A 20,835-nucleotide genomic window follows, 5' to 3' on the forward strand; every position below is an offset into this window, starting at 1 on the left:
CCAGAGCAGAGTAAAGTAGAGTCGGACCAAAGCTGGCACTTCTTTAACACTTAACAATTCAAAACAAAACACTATAAATAGATGTAAATTTGAAAGATGAAAAGTTCTTTACGTGTAATACACAAAAAGAGGCTGTAAAACCTTTAAAATTACACGTTGGCTCGGTTTTTATCGCTAACACGCTTATGCCCGAGCACGTGAACTACAATACCCACAATGCCGCGCGGTGACGCAACGCGGAACACGCTGGAAGAGTGACGTCATCCCGCCTCAAAGGTTGTTGTGTACCGCTGTACCATGGGAACACCGTGTAACTGCTACATCGGAAACAAAGTACTCGAAATAAAGGTATGACAACGCGAATACATCGGTTTATTTTTGATTTTTTTTAGCAAACAATAGAAGCTAATTTTATCCGAACAAAGCAAAAGGAAAGAAAGAATGAGAGCGGCGTGTTAGCTTGAAAGAGCAGCTGGACATTAGCATTTTTATGACAGTGATTTTCAACCTTTATTGTCTCAAGTTTACACTAAATTTACTTTGACAGCCTGAATATCGTGTAGTTTAGCAAGGAAGCTATTAATATGTTCACTGTTATGTTGTCAATTTTACACATATGTTCTTGTTTTAATGATATTTAACTGTATTTACTGCATGTCAACAAACGAGGTCTGTTAAATTTAGCACAAATAACATTTTCTAAAACCTAGAATCACCTCAAATTAACCCTTTTGAAATGGTTTTATTACATTAATCTGGTTTTAAAGGGCTTTGGACAAAGTAAAATGCATAAAAGAGGAGATAATTATCGAGCAGTGAGTGACACATGTTGCTGTAATATGAATATTAAACATTGTGTCCACTGAAACTCTAGGTTATATATAAATCATAAATGCTCGTGTTTGCCGTTTTCATTTCCTCATTTACAAAAAGGAAAAACCACCAGCCGCTGTTGTGTTATAATAATCTTAACTGTGCAATTCTGATAAACGTATGATTTATGATTTATTGTGATGACGCGACACTGAATGAGCCACGTAGAAGTAACGTTAGAGCTGTAAATAACACGTAACACATTCATAACACATTCAGATTTTTAAACACATTTTCAACCAAATAAATAATAAATACACTAAAATATGATGACTGAAGGCTTCTAGACCGAATATTTATGATAAAGTGTATTATTTATGGACATTTTAATAATGTCACTGTCTTTCTGCTACAATTTTGTATGTGTTTGTGTATGTTTCCGAGTAAATTATTAAAGTACAATTACAATTTTTATTACAATAGTTGCCTTGGCACAATTATTCCGATGAATAAAAAGTCCTCTGATTGGACCATGTTACTTATTGCAGGTCTTCAGTATTATTCACAAGATTATTAGGTTGATATTTGGATAATTGTGATTATTCAGGTCACAGTATAATCGTGTCAACTAAATAAAAGAATCCTGACCATTTTAGAAACGACATTTTTTGGCTGTTTTGGTCACAATTTTTGTCATTCAGAAAGTTTGATTGGATAAAACTGGTCACAAATTTGAGAAATAATAATATGCGATGTAAAAATTTAGTGTTATTGTGAGAGAAAAACATCACGATTTAACGATTATTCAGGATTATTCCTCCGAGACAGTGTGAAATCTCGTTCAAAAGATTACGATTTCTCCAGTTTGTGACCAACAGCCTGGTAAGAAAGTACTTTATATTTAGATGTATTTTTTTAACTATAGATTATTATATAGAGTTAAAACCAATTAATTTTGCTTTAGAAACAGTCAATGATTATATTGTGACCTAAATAATCACAATTATCAATTTACAGAATAATCTTGACAATGGTAATGAAAAACAAAACAAACAAAAAAACTCCTTTTTTATTTTATATCTCTTTATATTTATTCATTTTTTCTTATGCTTCAAGTTTCTTCTCAGCCGTGGTAGAAGAGCTTTGCGGTTTTTGCAAGAGTTTTTTTAAATTATAGTTTTTTAATAATAATATAACTCTTAACTCGTATTAAAAAACTATCATTATTAACTATCATTAAAAAAACGTATTAAAAACTCTTAAAATAAAAAACTCTTATAAAAAACTCTTAGAACTCTTAACTCGTATTAAAAGAAAATTAAGTTTTTATTAAAAGAGTTTTTTCTAAGAGTTTTTTTTAATAGGAATTTTTTTTTCTAAGAGTTTGTTTTTTAAATAATAGTTAATAATAATAGAACTCTTAACTCGTATTAAAAAAATAAAAAGTTTTTATTAAAAGAGTTTTTAATAAGAGTTTTTTTTTTAATAGGAGTTTTTTTTCTAAGAGTTTTTTTAGATAATAGTTAATAATAATAGAACTCTTAACTCGTATTAAAAAACTGTTATTATTAACTATCATTAAAAAAAACTCTTATTAAAAACTCTTAAAATAAAAAACTCTTATAAAAAAACTCTTAGAACTCTTAACTCTTATTAAAAGAAAATTAAGTTTTTATTAAAAGAGTTTTTTCTAAGAGTTTTTTTTAATAGGATTTTTTTTTTCTAAGTTTATTTTAAATAATAGTTAATAATAATAGAACTCTTAACTCGTATTAAAAAAATAAACAGTTTTTATTAAAAGAGTTTTTAATAAGAGTTTTTTTTAATAGGAGTTTTTTTTCTAAGAGTTTTTTTTAAATAATAGTTAATAATAATAGAACTCTTAACTCGTATTAAAAAACTATTATTATTAACTATCATTAAAAAAAACTCTTATTAAAAACTCTTAGAACTCTTAACTTAACTTTTTTTTAATACGAGTTTTTATTAAAAGAGTTTTTTTATTTATCTGTTTCTTTATTACTATACTTCTGTACCTAATCTGTGTTTGGAATTTCCCCATTGTGGGACAAATAACAGCAACAACACGACACATTTTGACCATTCTCCTGGTTCCACTCTCGCTTTGTGTCTCAGCATTAACGCGACACATTTTTCCCATTCTCCTTTGTGTCTCTCTTCGTGTCTCTTCGTGTGTCTTCGTGTGTTTCCTTGTCCTGCAGCGCTCGTCGTCATGAGACCCGCACAGCGCGTCCTCGGTCGTGCGTGATGAGTGGCGCGGCGCTGGGGGTGGTGGTGGTGGTGGTGTTCCTCCTGGCCCTGTTCCTCCTGCACAGATACGGGGACCTGAGGAGGCAGCAGCGTCTGGTGCTTCTGGGGACGCTCCTGGCCTGGTACCTCTGCTTCCTCATCGTGTTCGTCCTGCCGTTCGACGTCAGCACGGTACGCCCGCTCCATTCACGCGGTTCCTCGCTCTTGTTTGCAGGGAGCCGAGCTTTTTTTTAACCGCCATGCATGTTGGGACGTCGCGATTTTAAATGTTTGTGTAACGAGTAAACACATCGCAATTTACCGATTATTCACGGCCAAAACAACGGTAAAATCCCACATTTTGTTTCCTTCGTGTTTTCTCACACATCACCGCTCCTCGATGTGTGACCTGCTTTATGGAATCCAACTTTCTGAATGATCAATTTGACAAACGACAAAATAAAAAAAGCACTTTACATTTAGGTTTACTGTTTTGAGGAAAGGCTTTGATTTTGCCTTCTAAAATCGTCACATTTCTTTTAATTTAACTTAAAAAAAAGACTTAATTCAGTTAGAAAATTGTCACTTTTCAACAAATGTAATTACAGAAAAAACATATTTTTTAGATTATAATTTTTTGGTCTTTACGATATTGTGACCTAAATAATCACGATTATTGACTAACCTAATCATCTTGACATCTCTACTTGTACATAGGGATTATATCATGATATCAACCTGCAAATATTCCTCAGAAAATGTCTCGATTATAACAATTAACTTCCATTTAATACAGAAGATTCTTTTTGGAAAATAAAACGTAATGGCCACAAATAGTCTTTAATAATAGACATTTAAACTTATCAGCACCTCACTTGGAGCACTTTTAAGCATCATATCAGTCATTAGTGAGACGAGCTCCATGGCAACGCTCAGGGGAGGGGCTTGAGACTGCCTCACGTCAACAACAAACTGCTTTGTGAAGGGGAAAAAAAAAACTGCATGATCAGGTAGAATTACACAATGGCACTACCTGTCTCCTCCTCCTGCTCCTCCCCCTGACTCTCTCTCCTCCCACTTTTGCACACGCTCTAAACTCACGGGGGAAGCGGCCAACAAATACTACTGTACTCTCGCTGACTGTAGCTGGCATGTGTACTTGTGTGTACCGTCCGTGCCAAAACCCTCGCCAATATATGACTGTGGCCTTAAATGTCGGTATTTTTGCCCAAAATTGTAGCCTTGAATATTTACCATAATTTTGAAAAACTTCTTGACGTCCGTAGTTGTAAAAGTGTTCCCTTATCATTGTACTTTAAGCGCTTCCTGCATGTTTGAGTACCGTGTTTTCTGCACTAAAGGGCGCACGGTCGTTTTTTGAGAAAATTAAAAGGCTTTCAAGTGCGCCTTATAGTGCGGGAACTACGGTAATCCTGTATTGTCCTGCATTCAAGGCTCGAGTGCTCAGAAAAGTCTTGTCTTCACTTACCCTCTATCTCTGCCTACTTTTCTGTACTTACTTATGATTCTTCACATATTGAGATCTGGCCCAGACGTGTAATGTTCTTTAAAAGTATATCAATCTTAAATATAAACAATATAAACGTGTAAACGTAAATCTGCTGCTTGTTGCTTTGCCACTGCACCGTGTTATCTCTTACACCAATGCACAGTATACCGTATTTTCCGGAATATAACTCGCACCGGAGTATAAGTCGCATTAGCCAAAAAATGCATAATAGTGAAGAAAAACACATATATAGGTTGCAAATGTGAAAATAACAAATAAGTATTAATATAAGTATAAGTCGCACCCCGGCGAAGGTGCGACTTATACTGCGAAAATACGGTAGTTATATAGGTTTTACCCTTCATGTTGTTGGCTCATCTTTACCATTTTTATTGTTCCAGACCATCTATAAACAATGCCTTGTCGACAACGTAGCTGCAAGGTAAGACTCTCTACTGACCCCATGTGGCCATCTCAAAAAACACTGCTATTTACCGCACCAGTCGAAAATACAGCCGCAAGAGTCATCGTAATCGAATTGAAATCGCAATTCTCAGGAACGCAAATTGCAAATCGCAAAGGCTGTAATTATCAAAGTAATTGCAAATGACAAATAACAAAATATCCTGTCTAATTCTACATCAAAACCGCTCACTGTAGTTTATATCTGTACTAACGTGCTCTCAAATAAATAAGCAGTTTGTCAATTTACGTTTGTATTTTGAGCTTTGAACCAAATCCTATCCTAACAATGTTTTTAAAAAAGTTTTTAAAAAAGTTTTTTAAAAAGTTTTTTAAAAAGTTTTTTATAAAGTTAAAAAAAAGTTTTAAAAAATTCTAAAATGTTAGTTATTTTTCCCAAATCATGCCGCCATAGTTGGAAATGTTATGCCAAAATGTATAAGAACGGAAACAAAATTGCAATTAGAATTTTCATAGTTAACGAAACACACACAAAATAAAGACAAAAATACATGTATGTAATGCTCTCAGCAAACTATACATGTAACAATAAGCAAACAATCTTGACCGCCGATACGACTCGATTTGTTTAGAATGCACGTTTTGAACTTTCATTTTCCAACCCTAATCATAATCGTCATAATTTCAGTACATGTCAGAAGTGATAAAATGCAGATATGTCCTTGTTTGTGTCTTTAACTTGTGATACTGTGCGTTTCCGGCTGTAGCGAGCCTAAAGCGTGCGAGCAGCCGTGGAGTTACATCCCCGACGGCGTTCTCCCCGTGTTCTGGAGAGTGGTGTACTGGACCTCGCAGTGTCTAACATGGTGGGCCTCCTCGTTTTTACACTCGCTCATGCATGTTTACTCAGGATTTTAGATGGAATCAAAGCTTGTCTGGAAGGAAAACCTTGTGTACGTACCGTATTTTCCGCACTATAAGGCACACGGGACTTTAAGGTGCATTCAGCGAAACAAAACGTGTACCACACAAAATCGCTTCGAGGTCAGTAAACACAACCAGAATTCATCCATATATAAGGCACTGGATTATAAGGCGCACTGTTGTTTTTTGAGAAAATTAAAGGCTTTTAAGTGCGCCTTATAGTGCGGAAAAAACAATACTCTTAACATGGTTTTCCAAATAAATTACATAAGATGAGACAAGAGAACCTGTATTTGTCCCACGATGGGGAAATTCCAGTGTTTTATTGTAATTACATTGGCCCAAATGTGATGTCGCAAAATAAAATGCTTCACATTAATGTATATTCATCAGTTTATTTGTTTTAATCCTTTTTTTAGCCCAATAATAGTAATATAATCAGATCATATTTTGTGTTGAGCCTGAGGTTTAAGTATTGTACACAAATTATTAGACTTGTTCAGTAATTCATGTTTGAAATTAAACACTGGCGTTTTCACAGTTTTTATTTATAGATTTTAAAAATTGACTATATGCCTGGTATTGTAATTTTCAACTTTTAATATGGGATGTGTGTATTGTCACTTCATTTCTGCTTGACTTTGACTTTATATCTGTGTGTTGTGGCAGGCTGCTGTTGCCCTTCATGCAGTCCTACGCTCGCTCCGGAGCTTTCTCTAGAACGGGAAAAATCAAAACCGCTCTGATCGAGAACGCCATCTATTACGGAACCTACCTCCTCCTCTTTGTCACGCTTCTCATTTATGTGGTCATCCATCTCAAGTGGACCTTCACATTGTGAGTACCAGACACTACTACATACCAGTATATTTAGATAACAGACACACGCGTTTACTGACAGAGGATTGGCTGTCGACCTGTTGAACGATTAGACGTGACTGTAATTAATCTGTACTAAAACACATCAAACTGTAAAAAAAAAAGACTAAATTGCACGAGATAATAAACATTAGTTATAATACTTTACTACTTTAATCTGGTTTAAAACTCAATATAAAGCATAATTTAACTAGTCAACTAATAGTGCAATTGGTGGCGGACCCTTCACCAGAAAAGTGCCATAGTGTACCTTTTAAAACGCCCCCTACAGGTCGGACCACTCATTGATCTGAAATGCAGTTGAGATAAATATATTTAGAATTTTGCCAAAAAATATGAAAATGTTATCACAGAATAGAATTTTTTTTAGGTTTATAATTTCACTTCCTGTTTGTAATTGATGACATCACAATAGGAAATTACCCAGCAAACACTGGGCCAAAACTCATCTAATGTCACACTTTTTTTAATTTGAGAAATATATGCATACTAGAGTGACTTTATTTTGTTTGATTAATGTTTAGAGAGTCAAAAAAGTTGTTTCTTTGTGTAAATTCTGCATAAACTTTGACTGGAATGAGTGTCCCTGCTGTGATGTCACTTCCTGTCATTTTCTACAGATTTGCCAACTTTTCTCCACAAATACCTGCTTGATCGGTGTAAAACTATAATTTATATGTACGACAGGTATAAACACACCAAATAAAGTCAAAATTTTAACATCGTAAACACCTGTCATACGTCACTTTAAGACCTAATAACGTTGAGTCTAGAAAAGTCTAGAAAAATGTAAACAATTGCGTGTCCGTAATCGTCCACAACTAAAACAGTTGCCAAATGTATTTCTAATAATAATGTCTGATATTGCAGTCGGGAGCTCCAGACCGTTTGCATCACGGCGGCGAACACATGGGGCCTGTTCCTCCTGGTGCTGCTACTGGGCTACGGCCTGGTGGAGATACCGCGCTCCTATTGGCTCTCCTCCGACCCCGCCTTCCTGCTGAACAAAACCTACTTCAAAGTGGCTAAAATGGCCACGGAGAAAGCGGCTGCTGAGGAGGACCTGGCCGATGTCATGGAGGTAGGAGCGGGCCCACCTCGTTTGTACAGAACCACTGGGGAAAAGGGTGCGAGAAGCTGAAAGTACCGTATTTTCTGGACTATAAGTCGCACCAGCCAAAAAATGCATAATAGAGAAGAAAAAAACATATATAAGTCGCACTGGAGTATGAAATGCGGTGTGTGAAAATAACAAATAATATCACATATAAGTTGCTCCGGAGTATAAGTATATAAGTATAAGTCGCACCCCGGCCAAAACTATGAAAAAAGGTGCAACTTATTGTCCGGGAAAATACAGTAACTGCAAATTTAAACACTTTTTTTTTATTCTTAAAACAGTCAACTCAAATAATACACACTTTGTTTTTTCTCTGGTTCCGCCCTTTCTGTATTTTTTTTTTTTTCCTGCTGTGGTTGTCATGGTTATATTTTTTATATATATATATATATATATATATATATATATATTTCATACTTTTACTTCATACTTTTACTTCATATACATTTTTGCTATTTCATTTTTTATTAAAACATAGAACAATCAGGAATAAAAAAAAAAAACAGAGCTCGAGCTGGGCCAGGGAGAAGGTAAGTAATGGAGAAAAGTAGAAAATAATCAATCAATCAATCAATCAATCAATCAATCAACCTTTATTTATAGAGCCCTTTACAACACTTAAAGTGACCAAAGTGCTTCACAATAAAATCAAGGCAATACAAAATACAGAACTAAATAAAAACAAACTGTACAAAATAAAGTGCCATTACATTACAATGTTAAAAGCCAGTCTGAATTAGCCGAGATTTAAAAAGGTTAAAATCTGTGATGGTGCGCATGTCGGGGAGGAGGAGCATGTCGGGGGGGAGGAGCGGGGAGGAGGAGCATGTCGGGGGGGAGGAGCATGTCGGGGGGGAGGAGCATGTCGGGGGGGAGGAGCATGTCGGGGGGGAGGAGCATGTCGGGGGGCAGTTTGTTCCAGAGTCTGGGACCAGCGACAGAGAAGGCTCGATCCCCCCAGTGCTTGAGTCTGGCTCTGGGGACGTCCAGTAAAAGCTGAGCTGTCGACCTTAGAGTCCTGCTTGGGTTTCGGACAAACACAAGCTCAGCCAAATAAGGAGGTGCCAATCAATTCTAAAAGAAACAGGAAGCCAGTGAAGAGTAAAAAAGAACCGGGGTGATGTGCTGACATCTGGGTTTGTTGGTTAGAAAACGTGCTGCATAAGGGTTTTATGTATTTAATGTTAAATTCAAACCCTCCATTTTTACTCTGTAACATGTCGATGATGATGATGTATTCTGTTTTCCAGGAGGTCGCGGCCGCGCATCAGTCTGTAAGCATCAACAGTTCTTTAAGGAAACGTGTAGACACCATTTTATCAAAGGTACATGAGTGTATATATGTGTGTGCGTGTGTGCGCGTGTGTGTGTGTGTGTGTGTGTGTGTGTGAGTAGTGGCGGTCTCTGGTACTGCACAATAATCGTAACCAAAACAAAATGGCAATTTTATTGCCATTTATTGCCGTTATCAGTGGGGGAAAAAAATCCTCTTGTAGGAATTTACTCCAGTGGCGTGGTCAAACACAAGCAGTAAGTAATAAGAAATAAGTACGCTAGTAAATAAATAAGTAGTAAATTATAAAATGAATGAGCATGGTTAAAATTCAGTGTTAATGGAATTGAATGTAAATACAATATATACAGTACGGACAGAACAATAGCGCAAAACTCACTGATTAACTGAGGTGTTTTCAGGTGTTTATGGGTCCAACAACCAAACTGACAATATAGTGATCCCTTGTTTATCGCGGGGGTTACGTTCCAAAACGAACCCGCAATAGGCGAAATCCGCGAAGTAGAAACAGTTATTATACAATGAAATACTCCATAAAACATTGAAGCTCACGCGCCCGCTCTCACCGGCCTCGCAAACTTCAATTTGGCAAGCGGTTTAACGTACGTGTACATATTAATCCATAAGGTTATTGACACACAGGTAGAGAAGACGCGGAGAGACTGTTTAGCCAATCAGAATGCAGAACACAATGCATGATGCAAATCCGCGAAGCAGCGAGACCGTGAAAAGTGAACCACGTTATAGCGAGGGATCACTGTAATACAATGCCCTCTGCAAAGAACAAAATGTCTTTTTTATATAAATGTCCAGTTGTAACTGTAGTTTAGACCTCTATAAACATGCCGTGAAATGGATGCTCCTATCGTAGTTTCCAGTGAATCCTACTTTTTAAACACATCGCAATCATAATAATTGCCATTAGACTCTTTTTACACAATCATCAAGTGCAGCTCTCGCCGACGCGCACACGGCCCAGTGAAACGTCTCCCCTTCCTTCCCTTCAGTGTCCTGCCGAGTACCAGGAAGAAATGGCCAGAGACAAAGAAGGTTCGCCCGGTTCACATAACGTCGTTCCCAGCGTTGGAGGACTGGTGACTCTGCACAAAAAGGTATTTGCTGTCATAGTGAGTAGCTGACGTTGCTTTGTTCCACACTATCCTCATCCTTTATATTTAGTCTGTCTCCCTCTGCAGAACCGATGAGGGACAAATCATTAACATCTCTGACTCGTAACTGAATAACGACTGCGATTATTTCAGTAGTCGACCAGACAAATTGTTATTTCTATTGCACAGTGAGACTTTTGGAATACTTTATCAACCAAATGAAGGTTGAAATATGGAGACTGAGGCTTCAAGATAGAGAATATTGACATTTTGATTACCGTATTTTCTGGACTATAAGTCGCACCTTTTTCATAGTTTTGGCCAGGGTGCGACTTATACTTATATTTATACTTATATACTTATACTCCGGAGTGACTTATAGTTGATATTATTTGTTATTTTCACACTTGCAACCGCATTTCATACTCCAGTGCGCCTTATATATGTTTTTTTCTTCTCTATTTCTCTATTTTGCATTTTTTTGGCTGGTGCAAGTAACTTATACTCCGGTGCGACTTATAGTCCGGAAAATATGGTAAATAATGTCACTGTTTTTGCTATAAACAGATCTTTTTGTTTCAGAATCTGTAGTCCACTTAACAGTTATGATGATCGAATACTGCTGTTTATACCTAAGATGTGTTACTGTGTAGACCGAGTCCATTGCGTGACCTATGACCCCTGACCTGCAGGTGATCAGCGCAGTCCAGAGGAACACGCGCGTGCTGGTTCAGTGGCCCATCCTGTTGCACCAGGCCTTTCACTTAGAAGACGTGTCCAAGAGCAAAGCGTCTCCCGTGCGCTACTTCATGCACAGCTTGGACTCTGCTCGGCCCCCTGGATGGATCCGACGGTTCCTCTACACTCCCGCTGTCGGTGAGTGTCACACGGCGGTCATACGACTAGTTTGGCGTCGTGGTCAAAGTGATCCACAGTGACGAGAAGTGAGTGAGGTGATTACCGTATTTTCAGCACTATAAGGCAGGAGAAGAGACAGAGGGAGAGGAGAGCTCTGAGGTTCTGAGCTGTGCCATTGTCTTTTTGCCTTCATTCTCTAATTATTACTGTTATTTCAGGCTATTATGTTATTATATAGTTGCAATAAAATCTCTTGTACTTGTGTCTTTTCCAGAGTGGTACTGGGAGTGCGTTCTGAAGCAGTTCTTTTACAAGCTGATGGCCGTGCTCCTGTGTTTCCTCTCTGTGACCGTGGTGTGGTCCGAGTGCACCTTCTTCAGCACCAAACCAGTTCTCTCACTGTTGGCCATCTTTGTTCAGACTGCAGAGCTCTATTACAGCTACATTTGTATGGAGGTGCGTACTTTTACACGTCCTGCAGTACTCTGACAGGTCCTGCAGTACATTAACACGTCCTGCAGTACATTAACACGTCCTGCAGTACATTAACACGTCCTGCAGTACATTAACACGTCCTGCAGTACATTAACACGTCCTGCAGTACATTAACACGTCCTGCAGTACATTAACACGTCCTGCAGTACATTAACACGTCCTGCAGTACATTAACACGTCCTGCAGTACATTTACACGTCCTGCAGTACATTAACACGTCCTGCAGTACATTAACACGTCCTGCAGTACATTAACACGTCCTGCAGTACATTTACACGTCCTGCTGTACATTTACACGTCCTGCTGTACATTTACACGTCCTGCTGTACATTAACACGTCCTGCAGTACATTTACACGTCCTGCTGTACATTTACACGTCCTGCAGTACATTAACACGTCCTGCAGTACATTAACACGTCCTGCAGTACATTTACACGTCCCGCTGTACATTTACACGTCCCGCAGTACATTAACACGTCCTGCAGTACATTTACACGTCCCGCTGTACATTTACACGTCCCGCAGTACATTAACACGTCCCGCAGTACATTTACACGTCCCGCAGTACATTTACACGTCCCGCAGTACATTTACACGTCCCGCAGTACATTTACACGTCCCGCAGTACATTTACACGTCCCGCTGTACATTTACACGTCCCGCAGTACATTTACACGTCCCGCAGTACATTAACACGTCCCGCAGTACATTTACACGTCCCGCAGTACATTTACACGTCCCGCAGTACATTTACACAACCTGCAGTACATTTACACATACTGCAGTACATTAACACGTCCTGCTGTACATGTACACGTCCTGCTGTACATTAACACATCCTGCAGTACATTAACACGTCCTGCAGTACATTTACACGTCCTGCAGTACATTAACACGTCCTGCAGTACATTAACACGTCCTGCAGTACATTTACAGGTCCTGCAGTACATTTACACGTCCTGCTGTACATTAACACGTCCTGCAGTACATTAACACGTCCTGCAGTACATTAACACGTCCTGCAGTACATTAACACGTCCTGCTGTACATTTACACGTCCTGCTGTACATTAACACGTCCTGCAGTACATTAACACGTCCTGCAGTACATTAACACGTCCTGCAGTACATTAACACGTCCTGCAGTACATTTACACGTCCTGCAGTACATTTACACGTCCTGCAGTACATTTACACGTCCTGCAGTACATTTACACGTCCTGCAGTACATTTACACGTCCTGCTGTACATTTACACGTCCTGCAGTACATTTACACAACCTGCAGTACATTTACACATACTGCATACTGCAGTACATTTACAGGTTATGACCTCACATCTGCTCACGACTCGCTCTTTGTTTCCCCCTCTGCAGCTCGTGTGCTTCGTGGGCATCCTCTTCCTCTGCGTCTGCGTCTACTCCACCGTCTTCAGGATCAGATTCTTCAACTACTACTACCTGGTCCCGCACCACCAGACCGACTCCTACAGCCTGCAGTTCAGCGGCATGTACGCGCTCATATATATTTGTGTATACGGCGCCGCGTACTGCAGTTTGTGGTGTAAAGCGTGCTTGCGTTCGCAGGTTGTTTTGCCGTTTGACGCCGCCGCTGTGCCTGAACTTCCTCGGGCTCGTTCACATGGATCCTGCCGTTTCAAACCTGAACAGGATACGGACCTCCTACACCTCTGTGAGTTCATGTGTGTCGCCGTGGAAACAGTTCTCTGTGAATCAAGCCAGTATTTGACCTCGTGTGCTTCGTGGTACTCACTTAAATACTTTGCCGTTGTTTTGCGCTGCACTTTTCCGTCTTCCAATGTGATTTCTTTTAAACTTCACTAAGAAAATTAACTCAAATATTGCCATTTGTTTGAAATTAATTTGCTTTAACGTTTGATAGAGACGTGAAATATGAATGGATGAACATTTTTTTTTTATTTATTCTTTTTTAAACACAGCAACAAAAACTTACATAAAACAGACTAACCTATGTAAAGACAGAGAGAGAAATGAACATAATACTCATTCTCTCAAATGCATATATGATAATGATGAAGATGATAATAATAATAATAATTAATCATAATAAACAACAATAATTATTATAATAATAATAAATAATAATAATGATGATACTATTGATAATAATACATAATAATAAGAACAAAAATAATAATAGTAATAATAATACAATTGATAATAAATAATAATAATAATAATAATACAAAGTTTAAATAAATAAATATAATACAATAATAATAATAATAATAATAATAATAATAATAATAATAATAATAATAATAATAATAATAATAATAATAATAATAATAATAATAATAATAATAATAATAATAATAATAATAATAATAATAATAATAAAGGGCAGGGCTGGGTGGGACCATAGGATCTCAGAATAAGTAAAGAATAAGATGATAATGAAGGAGCGTCCAATGGAAAGAGGGGTTCATGCATCTTATCGTCCCATTTTGTCCATTGTTTATTGAATTTATAAATTTTCAAGCTGATCCGGGCAGTTATTTTCCCCCTGGTGCGTACGTCAGTTATGATGTCTGTCCAGTCCTTAATCGCCGGAGCAGCAGCGTCATCCAATAGATAAACTATTTAAAGAATTAGCAGCTTTCGTATTGAACATATATCGCGTTGTCTCGCACCAACCTTATCACTCGTCACCGATCTTGCAGCGCTAACACTTATAACTTCATTTTGACTTTTGCAGGTCATGGGTTCGATGAGTCTGCTGTCTTTTATTTCCCACGGTTTCTACATCTACTACCCCATGCTCATCCTGCTGCTCTGCTTCGCCACATATTACAAGTAAGACTTCTGCGCTTTATTCACCTTTTGTCTATAGAGTGGAGCTAATGACGCCAAAACGGTTAAAAGCAGCGGCGAGTTCGAGTGTGGAGCCGGGGGATTGAGCATAGATCGCTTGATTTGGGGTTTCTAATAACTCAAAAACACCACTAAAAGTGCTCTGAGACTGTTTTGAGGAAATAAATGCTATTTTCAGTGGTATTGGTAATGTATATAAAATATCCAGTATTGGCAGACATTTAAAGTGCCCATGACTGATGATTTTCAAATTTTGACTTTATTTGGTGTGTTGGTGTGAGTTTTACACCGATCGAGCAGGTATTTGTGGAGAAAACGTTACAGGAAGCGACATCACACCAGGGACACTAATTCCAGTCAAAGTTTATGCAGAATTTACACAAAGAAACAATTGTAGACATTAATTCAACAAAATAAAGGTGCTTTAATATATTTTTATTAGTCAAAGAAAAAAAAAAGTTTGTTTGCTGTGTAATTTCCTATTGTGATGTCATCAATTACAAACAGGAAGTAAAATTATAAACTGAAAAAAAAAAAGTATAAGTTGTACCAGCCAAAAAATGCATAATAGAGAAGAAAAAAACACATAAGTCGCATTTTTGGGGGAAATTTATCACTAAATCACTAAATCCATTGAATTCTTCTTCCTCTGTGTCACTCCCAAACAAACTCCAGAGGAAGAGGAAGTGCAGATTCTTCTTCTGCGTCGCTTAGAACCTAGAGCGCCCTCTTGTGGTTGTCAGTGTGAAAATAATGAATAATATCACATATAAGTCGCACCCCGGCCAAAACTCTGGCCAAAACTCCGGACTATATGACTTATAGTCCAGAAAATACAGTGATATTCTACAAAGTGTGGCCGTTACATGGGCCTCTCTGTCATGTTCTCTTTTCTTGTGTTCTACAGTCTTGGCTCTCGTTGTTTGAACCTCCTGGGCTTCCATCAGTACATTACAGATGATGAAATAACGTCTGATCTTATAGATGAAGGAAAAGACCTCATAAGAAGAGGTAAACACTTTTAAACAGGCTCCAAATGATTATTTTTTAAAGAAATGTACTACCTTTTTGTTTGTTTGACTATTTCTGTTGAGCTTTGTATGAGACTGAAAAAAGAAACAAATATATTTCCAGATAAAGGATTTTTTTTCACCACAGTCAATATTCTTCTTATTTTTAATTTAATTACATTTTTGTCCTTGCACCTGACATATTTCGTGTTATGTCGTTTATAGGCAGGTAAACGCACTTGTAATACATTTATTATTGTATTCATTATGTTATTGATGTTTATAGTATGATATTGCAGTACACAGGGCACAAGTGAATGGCAAATATTTTACCGTCTTTTTTTGCAGAGAAAAGAAAAAAACAGAAAATGGAGGGAGACGATCGTGCATCAGTAAGACATTCAGCAAACTTTCTCACAGCGATGCCTTAAAATGAAGCCTTTAATGAGTTTATTTCTGTGTTTCAGACGTGGAGGGAGCGGCATGCAGAGGACAGAGGTAGATATTTTAATTAAAATCAACGATTGTTTTTATTTTCTTTTTCTTGTCTTTTTTTTTTACCTTATTGGGATTTTATTCCACTGTATTTTTTTAATAGCCAGGAAAAAAAATACAACCTGGATTTTTTTTACTTAATGGAAGGGATTTTAATAAACTTTTCTTTTCTTTTAATGTTTGTATCATTATTATAATTTTGTTCAATAGCCTTGACAAAAAATACAAACTGGATGTTTGTTTTTGTTTTTTCTGTCTTTTTTATTTATTTAATTAAGATAAGCTATTGTTTTTTGGTTTTGTTTTGTTTTTTTACAGCCAGGAAAAAAATTAAATACAAACTGGATTATTTAAAAAAAAAAAAACTTTCTATTAGAGTCGGGATGAGTAAAACTTAACCGTGCCCTTACTTAAGTAAACTTACTTCAAATAACATCACTCGAGTAGAAAGTTGTGGGCCACTCAAGTAAGAGTACAAATATTTTTGGGGAAACAAGTACGACGCAACATTTGATTTAAAATCTGGTATTTTCAAAAGGAAAGACACAAAAACCACTAAATCTTACACGACGGAAACGACGCAAGAAACACAAACGTTCAAAGAATTATCAGCGTAAAGCTTTTGTCACTTGTAGATTTACTCACAGTGGGAAGAGAAAACTTTTACTGTCATTAGGAGTAAAAACAGTATAAAAAATATTAAAATTAAGGGAGTGTCTACAGCGCTGCGGACGAAACTGCCATGTTATTTTGTACCGCGGCTCCTGAAACTGCTGCGCTATTTGACCGCGCCGGGTTAAAGGCGGTATGGACGATTTTTCGGCGATTTGAGAACTCAGGTGGAAGTGCGCATGCGCCCTCCCCCGTGCGGACTGATACAACACACACATGCGTTTGTTTATTAGCGCAACGGATCGCATCGCATCGCTCGTCTCCCGTAGATTTCTGTCCACGTCTTTCTCCGTCTTCATTTTGCCCCGTACACTGAGGGAACTATATTATGATAGATCCATGCGCTTAGGCACGCGGAAACGTGAGGAGGACCCGCAGGCGGCTGCAGGTGAGCGATAGGTGCGTTTTATGATTGATTGAAAAATCGTCCATACCACCTTTAAGGTCAGGGTTAGGGTTAGGGTTAAGGTTAGGGTCAGGGTTAGGGTTAGGGTTAGCCATGAGGCTATATGGTACTGCCGCGGCTCCTGAAACTGCAGGGCCATTTGACTGCGCCGCGGCTCTGCAGCCACGGCCTAAAATGAATGTATCTTTATTTGCATAAATACAGATACAGTAAGTGCCATTTGAGCAAAAAAAAAACAAGTCCTGAATGTTACAGCACAATAAAATATACAAAAAAAACAACTATACTGTTAGTAATACTATGTGTAGCAGATGGTATAAAGATAAATAAATAAAGAACATATTGTAAATAGAGATATGGGTTTTGAACTCTTTTAACTGACAACTTCCTTCTCCCAACGTTGCTCAGATTTTCATTTCAGTGGCAGTTTTAGACACAATATCTTCTTGCCGTCAGCGCCATTCGGATCGGTTAAATAATATATTCCGTTCTCACGCTCATTCCGTTGTTTTCAGTCGCTCATTTCACCTCGAGAGATCCGCTGTTGGAGGAGCAGTCCGTGGGTTTATTACAAGATCGCGTGGAGGATTCGCTCGACACGAGGTACCACGTTGTAGTTATATAAGTCAACATCATACGAGCCTTTTTAAACTGTCGGTTTGTTTAATATTATGCAAATATTTTCTCCACTTGTCGTTTCAGAACCGCACCAGGAAGTTACCGCTCCGTTTCCCATTCTAGAGTGAACTTCTTCGACGAAATCTAACTGGAATTAATCGTTTTCTCTGGACGTTATGAGGAAATACTTCAGATTTTGCCATTCAATTTATGTCGATAAAGTTATTGAAAATGTTAAACTATTCACACACAAAACGCACAGGCATAACATCTCCTACTTTATTCTTTTCACACAAACATCATTCTTATGTAAGGCACTTCAGAGGTTTATGAAAGGGAACTATTTCTATCAATTGAACACAAGTGTTGATCGTCTGTAAAATGGTGGAAGTGAATGTTAATGTGTTTTCTTTTTCAAAATCAGCCAATTGTGCCTCAAATTCCCGCCGTTGCCAAAATGTTGTCGTTTACATTTCCCTGTCAGATATCATCCTTTTGTAAAATGTCTTTATATGTAATTTATTATTATTAAAATGCAGAACAATTCCAAGCACTTGTCCGAGCCTGGTCGTGGTGCGTTTCTGTCGTTTGCATTTACGTAACAATAAACGTCAGTGGGATATTTATTGAACAAGTCACAGAAAACCGTATTTTCTGGAGTATAAGTCGCACCAGCCACTATAAATCTCACAGAAGTTTTACCAGCCAAAAAATGCACAATAGAGAATTGTAGAAAAAGCTTCAGTTGTTTCATCTGGACTCGGTTAGAACAAATTAGACGTTTCGACTCTCATCCAAGAGTCATTGTCAATAAAAGAATTTAGGTCGAGAACTCAGATATTTATACTATTCTGTGGTAAGTCCAGCCCATTGGGCGGAGCCTTCTTGAAGTGGAATGAGTTTGTTGTTTGTTTCAACCGAAACTTACCCTATTGTATCTACCGAGATGCCTATTCAGCCCTTTAATGGGCTATTAGTATCCCCTTTGTCTTTGTGAGACCCTGGCTCACCCACACTGAGTACCTGATTAGCTAGCTGATTAGCTGATTAGCTAAAGATTAGCTGATTAGCGAAAAGGTACTGCATTTGTGTGAAAGTACTGCATGTGTGTAACACATGTGTGTCAAAGTACTACATGTGTTGTTGAAAATGTTCAATATTTGTTGAAAAATATTCAGCCTTCCCACGCGGCCATGTTTTCTGCTGGGTTTTGCGGCGCCAATGACGCTCAGACAAATTGCAAGATTGTGCTGAACGCAGACCTGAGCAGGGCGAAAGGGAGAGAGAGCCTCGGTGACCCGGCTGCACCCCCTCCTCCCTGTAGAGACACTATTTAGCATTAGCGTTAGCATTAGCATTAGCGTTAGCATTGTAAAGCAATAGCCCCCCTAAGACTGAAGGCGATCGTAAAGAGGTATAACTTGTTGAAATTGGTGAAAATGTTAAGGAGTGGAAACGTGTCAAAGCTCCTACAATCCTAAAATACAAGAACCTATAGTGTCTGCTTTATGACATCATAAGCAGGCACTCAATAATATGCATATCAAGTCCTTGAGTAGAATGTTACAGTCACAAGATGGCCGCGACCGGACGTGTGGGTTGCCATGGTGATGCAACTCTAGCGTTCCACCCTCACTAAGTGACACAACACAGAGAAGCGCCGCTGCAGCTACTGCCTCGGGGTAATAAATCACGTCTTATCACTATTTTCCTCCCGATTTTAATGGTCAAAAATACTATGTGCTTTATTATGAACGATTTGCACAATTTCTAAACGTCAACGCGCTGATTTGAAGCGAAATGTATCATAAATATAACGTGTAAAAGGCTGCTGCTAACCATTAAAGAGCGTTAGCGTAGTTAGCTCAAAACGCAGGATGCTCGTTAGCTTTAACGCAGAATATGGACAATAACAAAGGTTTAAATCTGCTGGAATGTCTTAAAATGTTTGAATTATATGTTTATACCTGTATATTGTGTTGGATTAGTTTTAAGACATTATTGACACGATTCCTGAGCTTGTTTGTAGTAAGTTAGTAGTAGCTTGATTTCATTCAATGCACGAAGCAGGATAAAAAAACAACTTAAAATCTACAATAATTACAGACTATGATATTTACAGCGTTTTATCATTGTATTTGTTGAGATTGGAGCAGACAAATGTTGTGGTGGAGTTGGATCATGCAGGAAAAACAAGGTTTCAGATTACACTACACCATGTTTCAAGCCTATAATATTTGTCAAAGAAGTGTCAAGTTAAAATACTACTGCCTAGAGAAATGAAAATATATATTATTGCATTATTCATCTCAATAACAATATAAATTCAGACGGTTTTTAATGAAAGGGATGCACACTACTTCAAATCTATCCGAAGAGTGGATTTATTTAATACATTATAGATATTATTTTGGGTTTTTCAGGTAATAAAATGTCAAAAATGTGGCTGTGAATGTCTTGGTTTGAAGTTTAACCGCACTAAACGTGTAGAGCGTAAAATAAACCACACAACGGCGGAAATGTCACTTTATACTCTTGTTTTCAACTTTAAAAATAGAGGTTTTTGTCCCGTTTTGCTGTCATTCTAAATTGTCAGTTCGTTTTGGGATAATTTTGCGATATTATCCATTTGTAGATGCATCTTTCTTCTGTATTGTACTACTTTGAAAACTATTCCAAATGAGCCGTAAGAATGAGCAGAAGGAAAGACGGTCTGCATCATTCTTGAGCCGTATGCCATTTATTCAACACTAAACCACAGCTAAAATGTCTTGTATTATCAAAAATGTATTGTATAGTATATAAAGTATTATTCCAGCTTTCATTTACTGGTCGATAAATTGATATAGTGTTTATTGTGACAGGCCTAACTGTTACAGTTGTTCAGTTAGGCACAGTTTTGTTTGAACAATTCGACCTAATTACATATTGACATAATCTGGTTTAGGTTTTGGTCAGTTCTTACGAAAAAACTAATGTAATCATTAAATAAATCCGGCTTTTGCCCCCGTATGATAAGATAACGGACACTGCGCTTTGTTTTCTAACAGGAAATGGCACCGTTTCAACAGCAAACAACTGGAGCAGAAGGAAAATGAGAAATAA

The 20,835-nt window shown here is 37.6% G+C and overlaps 1 protein-coding gene across 1 annotated transcript; it reads left to right on the plus strand.

Annotated features, from left to right (window-relative positions):
• Positions 1-274: 274 nt before the first annotated feature.
• LOC140347149 (G-protein coupled receptor-associated protein LMBRD2B-like) lies at positions 275-18,230 on the plus strand. The gene is made up of 18 exons (XM_072433487.1): positions 275-348; positions 3,036-3,255; positions 4,975-5,015; positions 5,764-5,862; positions 6,590-6,757; positions 7,670-7,880; positions 9,170-9,244; positions 10,221-10,325; positions 11,015-11,198; positions 11,455-11,636; positions 13,051-13,184; positions 13,261-13,366; positions 14,414-14,511; positions 15,437-15,540; positions 15,888-15,931; positions 16,007-16,037; positions 17,628-17,715; positions 17,815-18,230. Exons 2-18 carry the CDS (start codon positions 3,082-3,084, stop codon positions 17,876-17,878), a joined length of 1,908 nt encoding a protein of 635 aa, XP_072289588.1. The 5' UTR covers positions 275-348; positions 3,036-3,081; the 3' UTR covers positions 17,879-18,230.
• The last annotated feature ends 2,605 nt before the right edge of the window (positions 18,231-20,835 follow it).

Source organism: Eucyclogobius newberryi, unplaced genomic scaffold, assembly GCF_026437365.1.
Source record: "Eucyclogobius newberryi isolate DKJ021-1_F unplaced genomic scaffold, fEucNew1.0.hap1 SCAF_6, whole genome shotgun sequence".
In the NCBI taxonomy this organism is placed as follows: domain Eukaryota; kingdom Metazoa; phylum Chordata; class Actinopteri; order Gobiiformes; family Gobiidae; genus Eucyclogobius; species Eucyclogobius newberryi.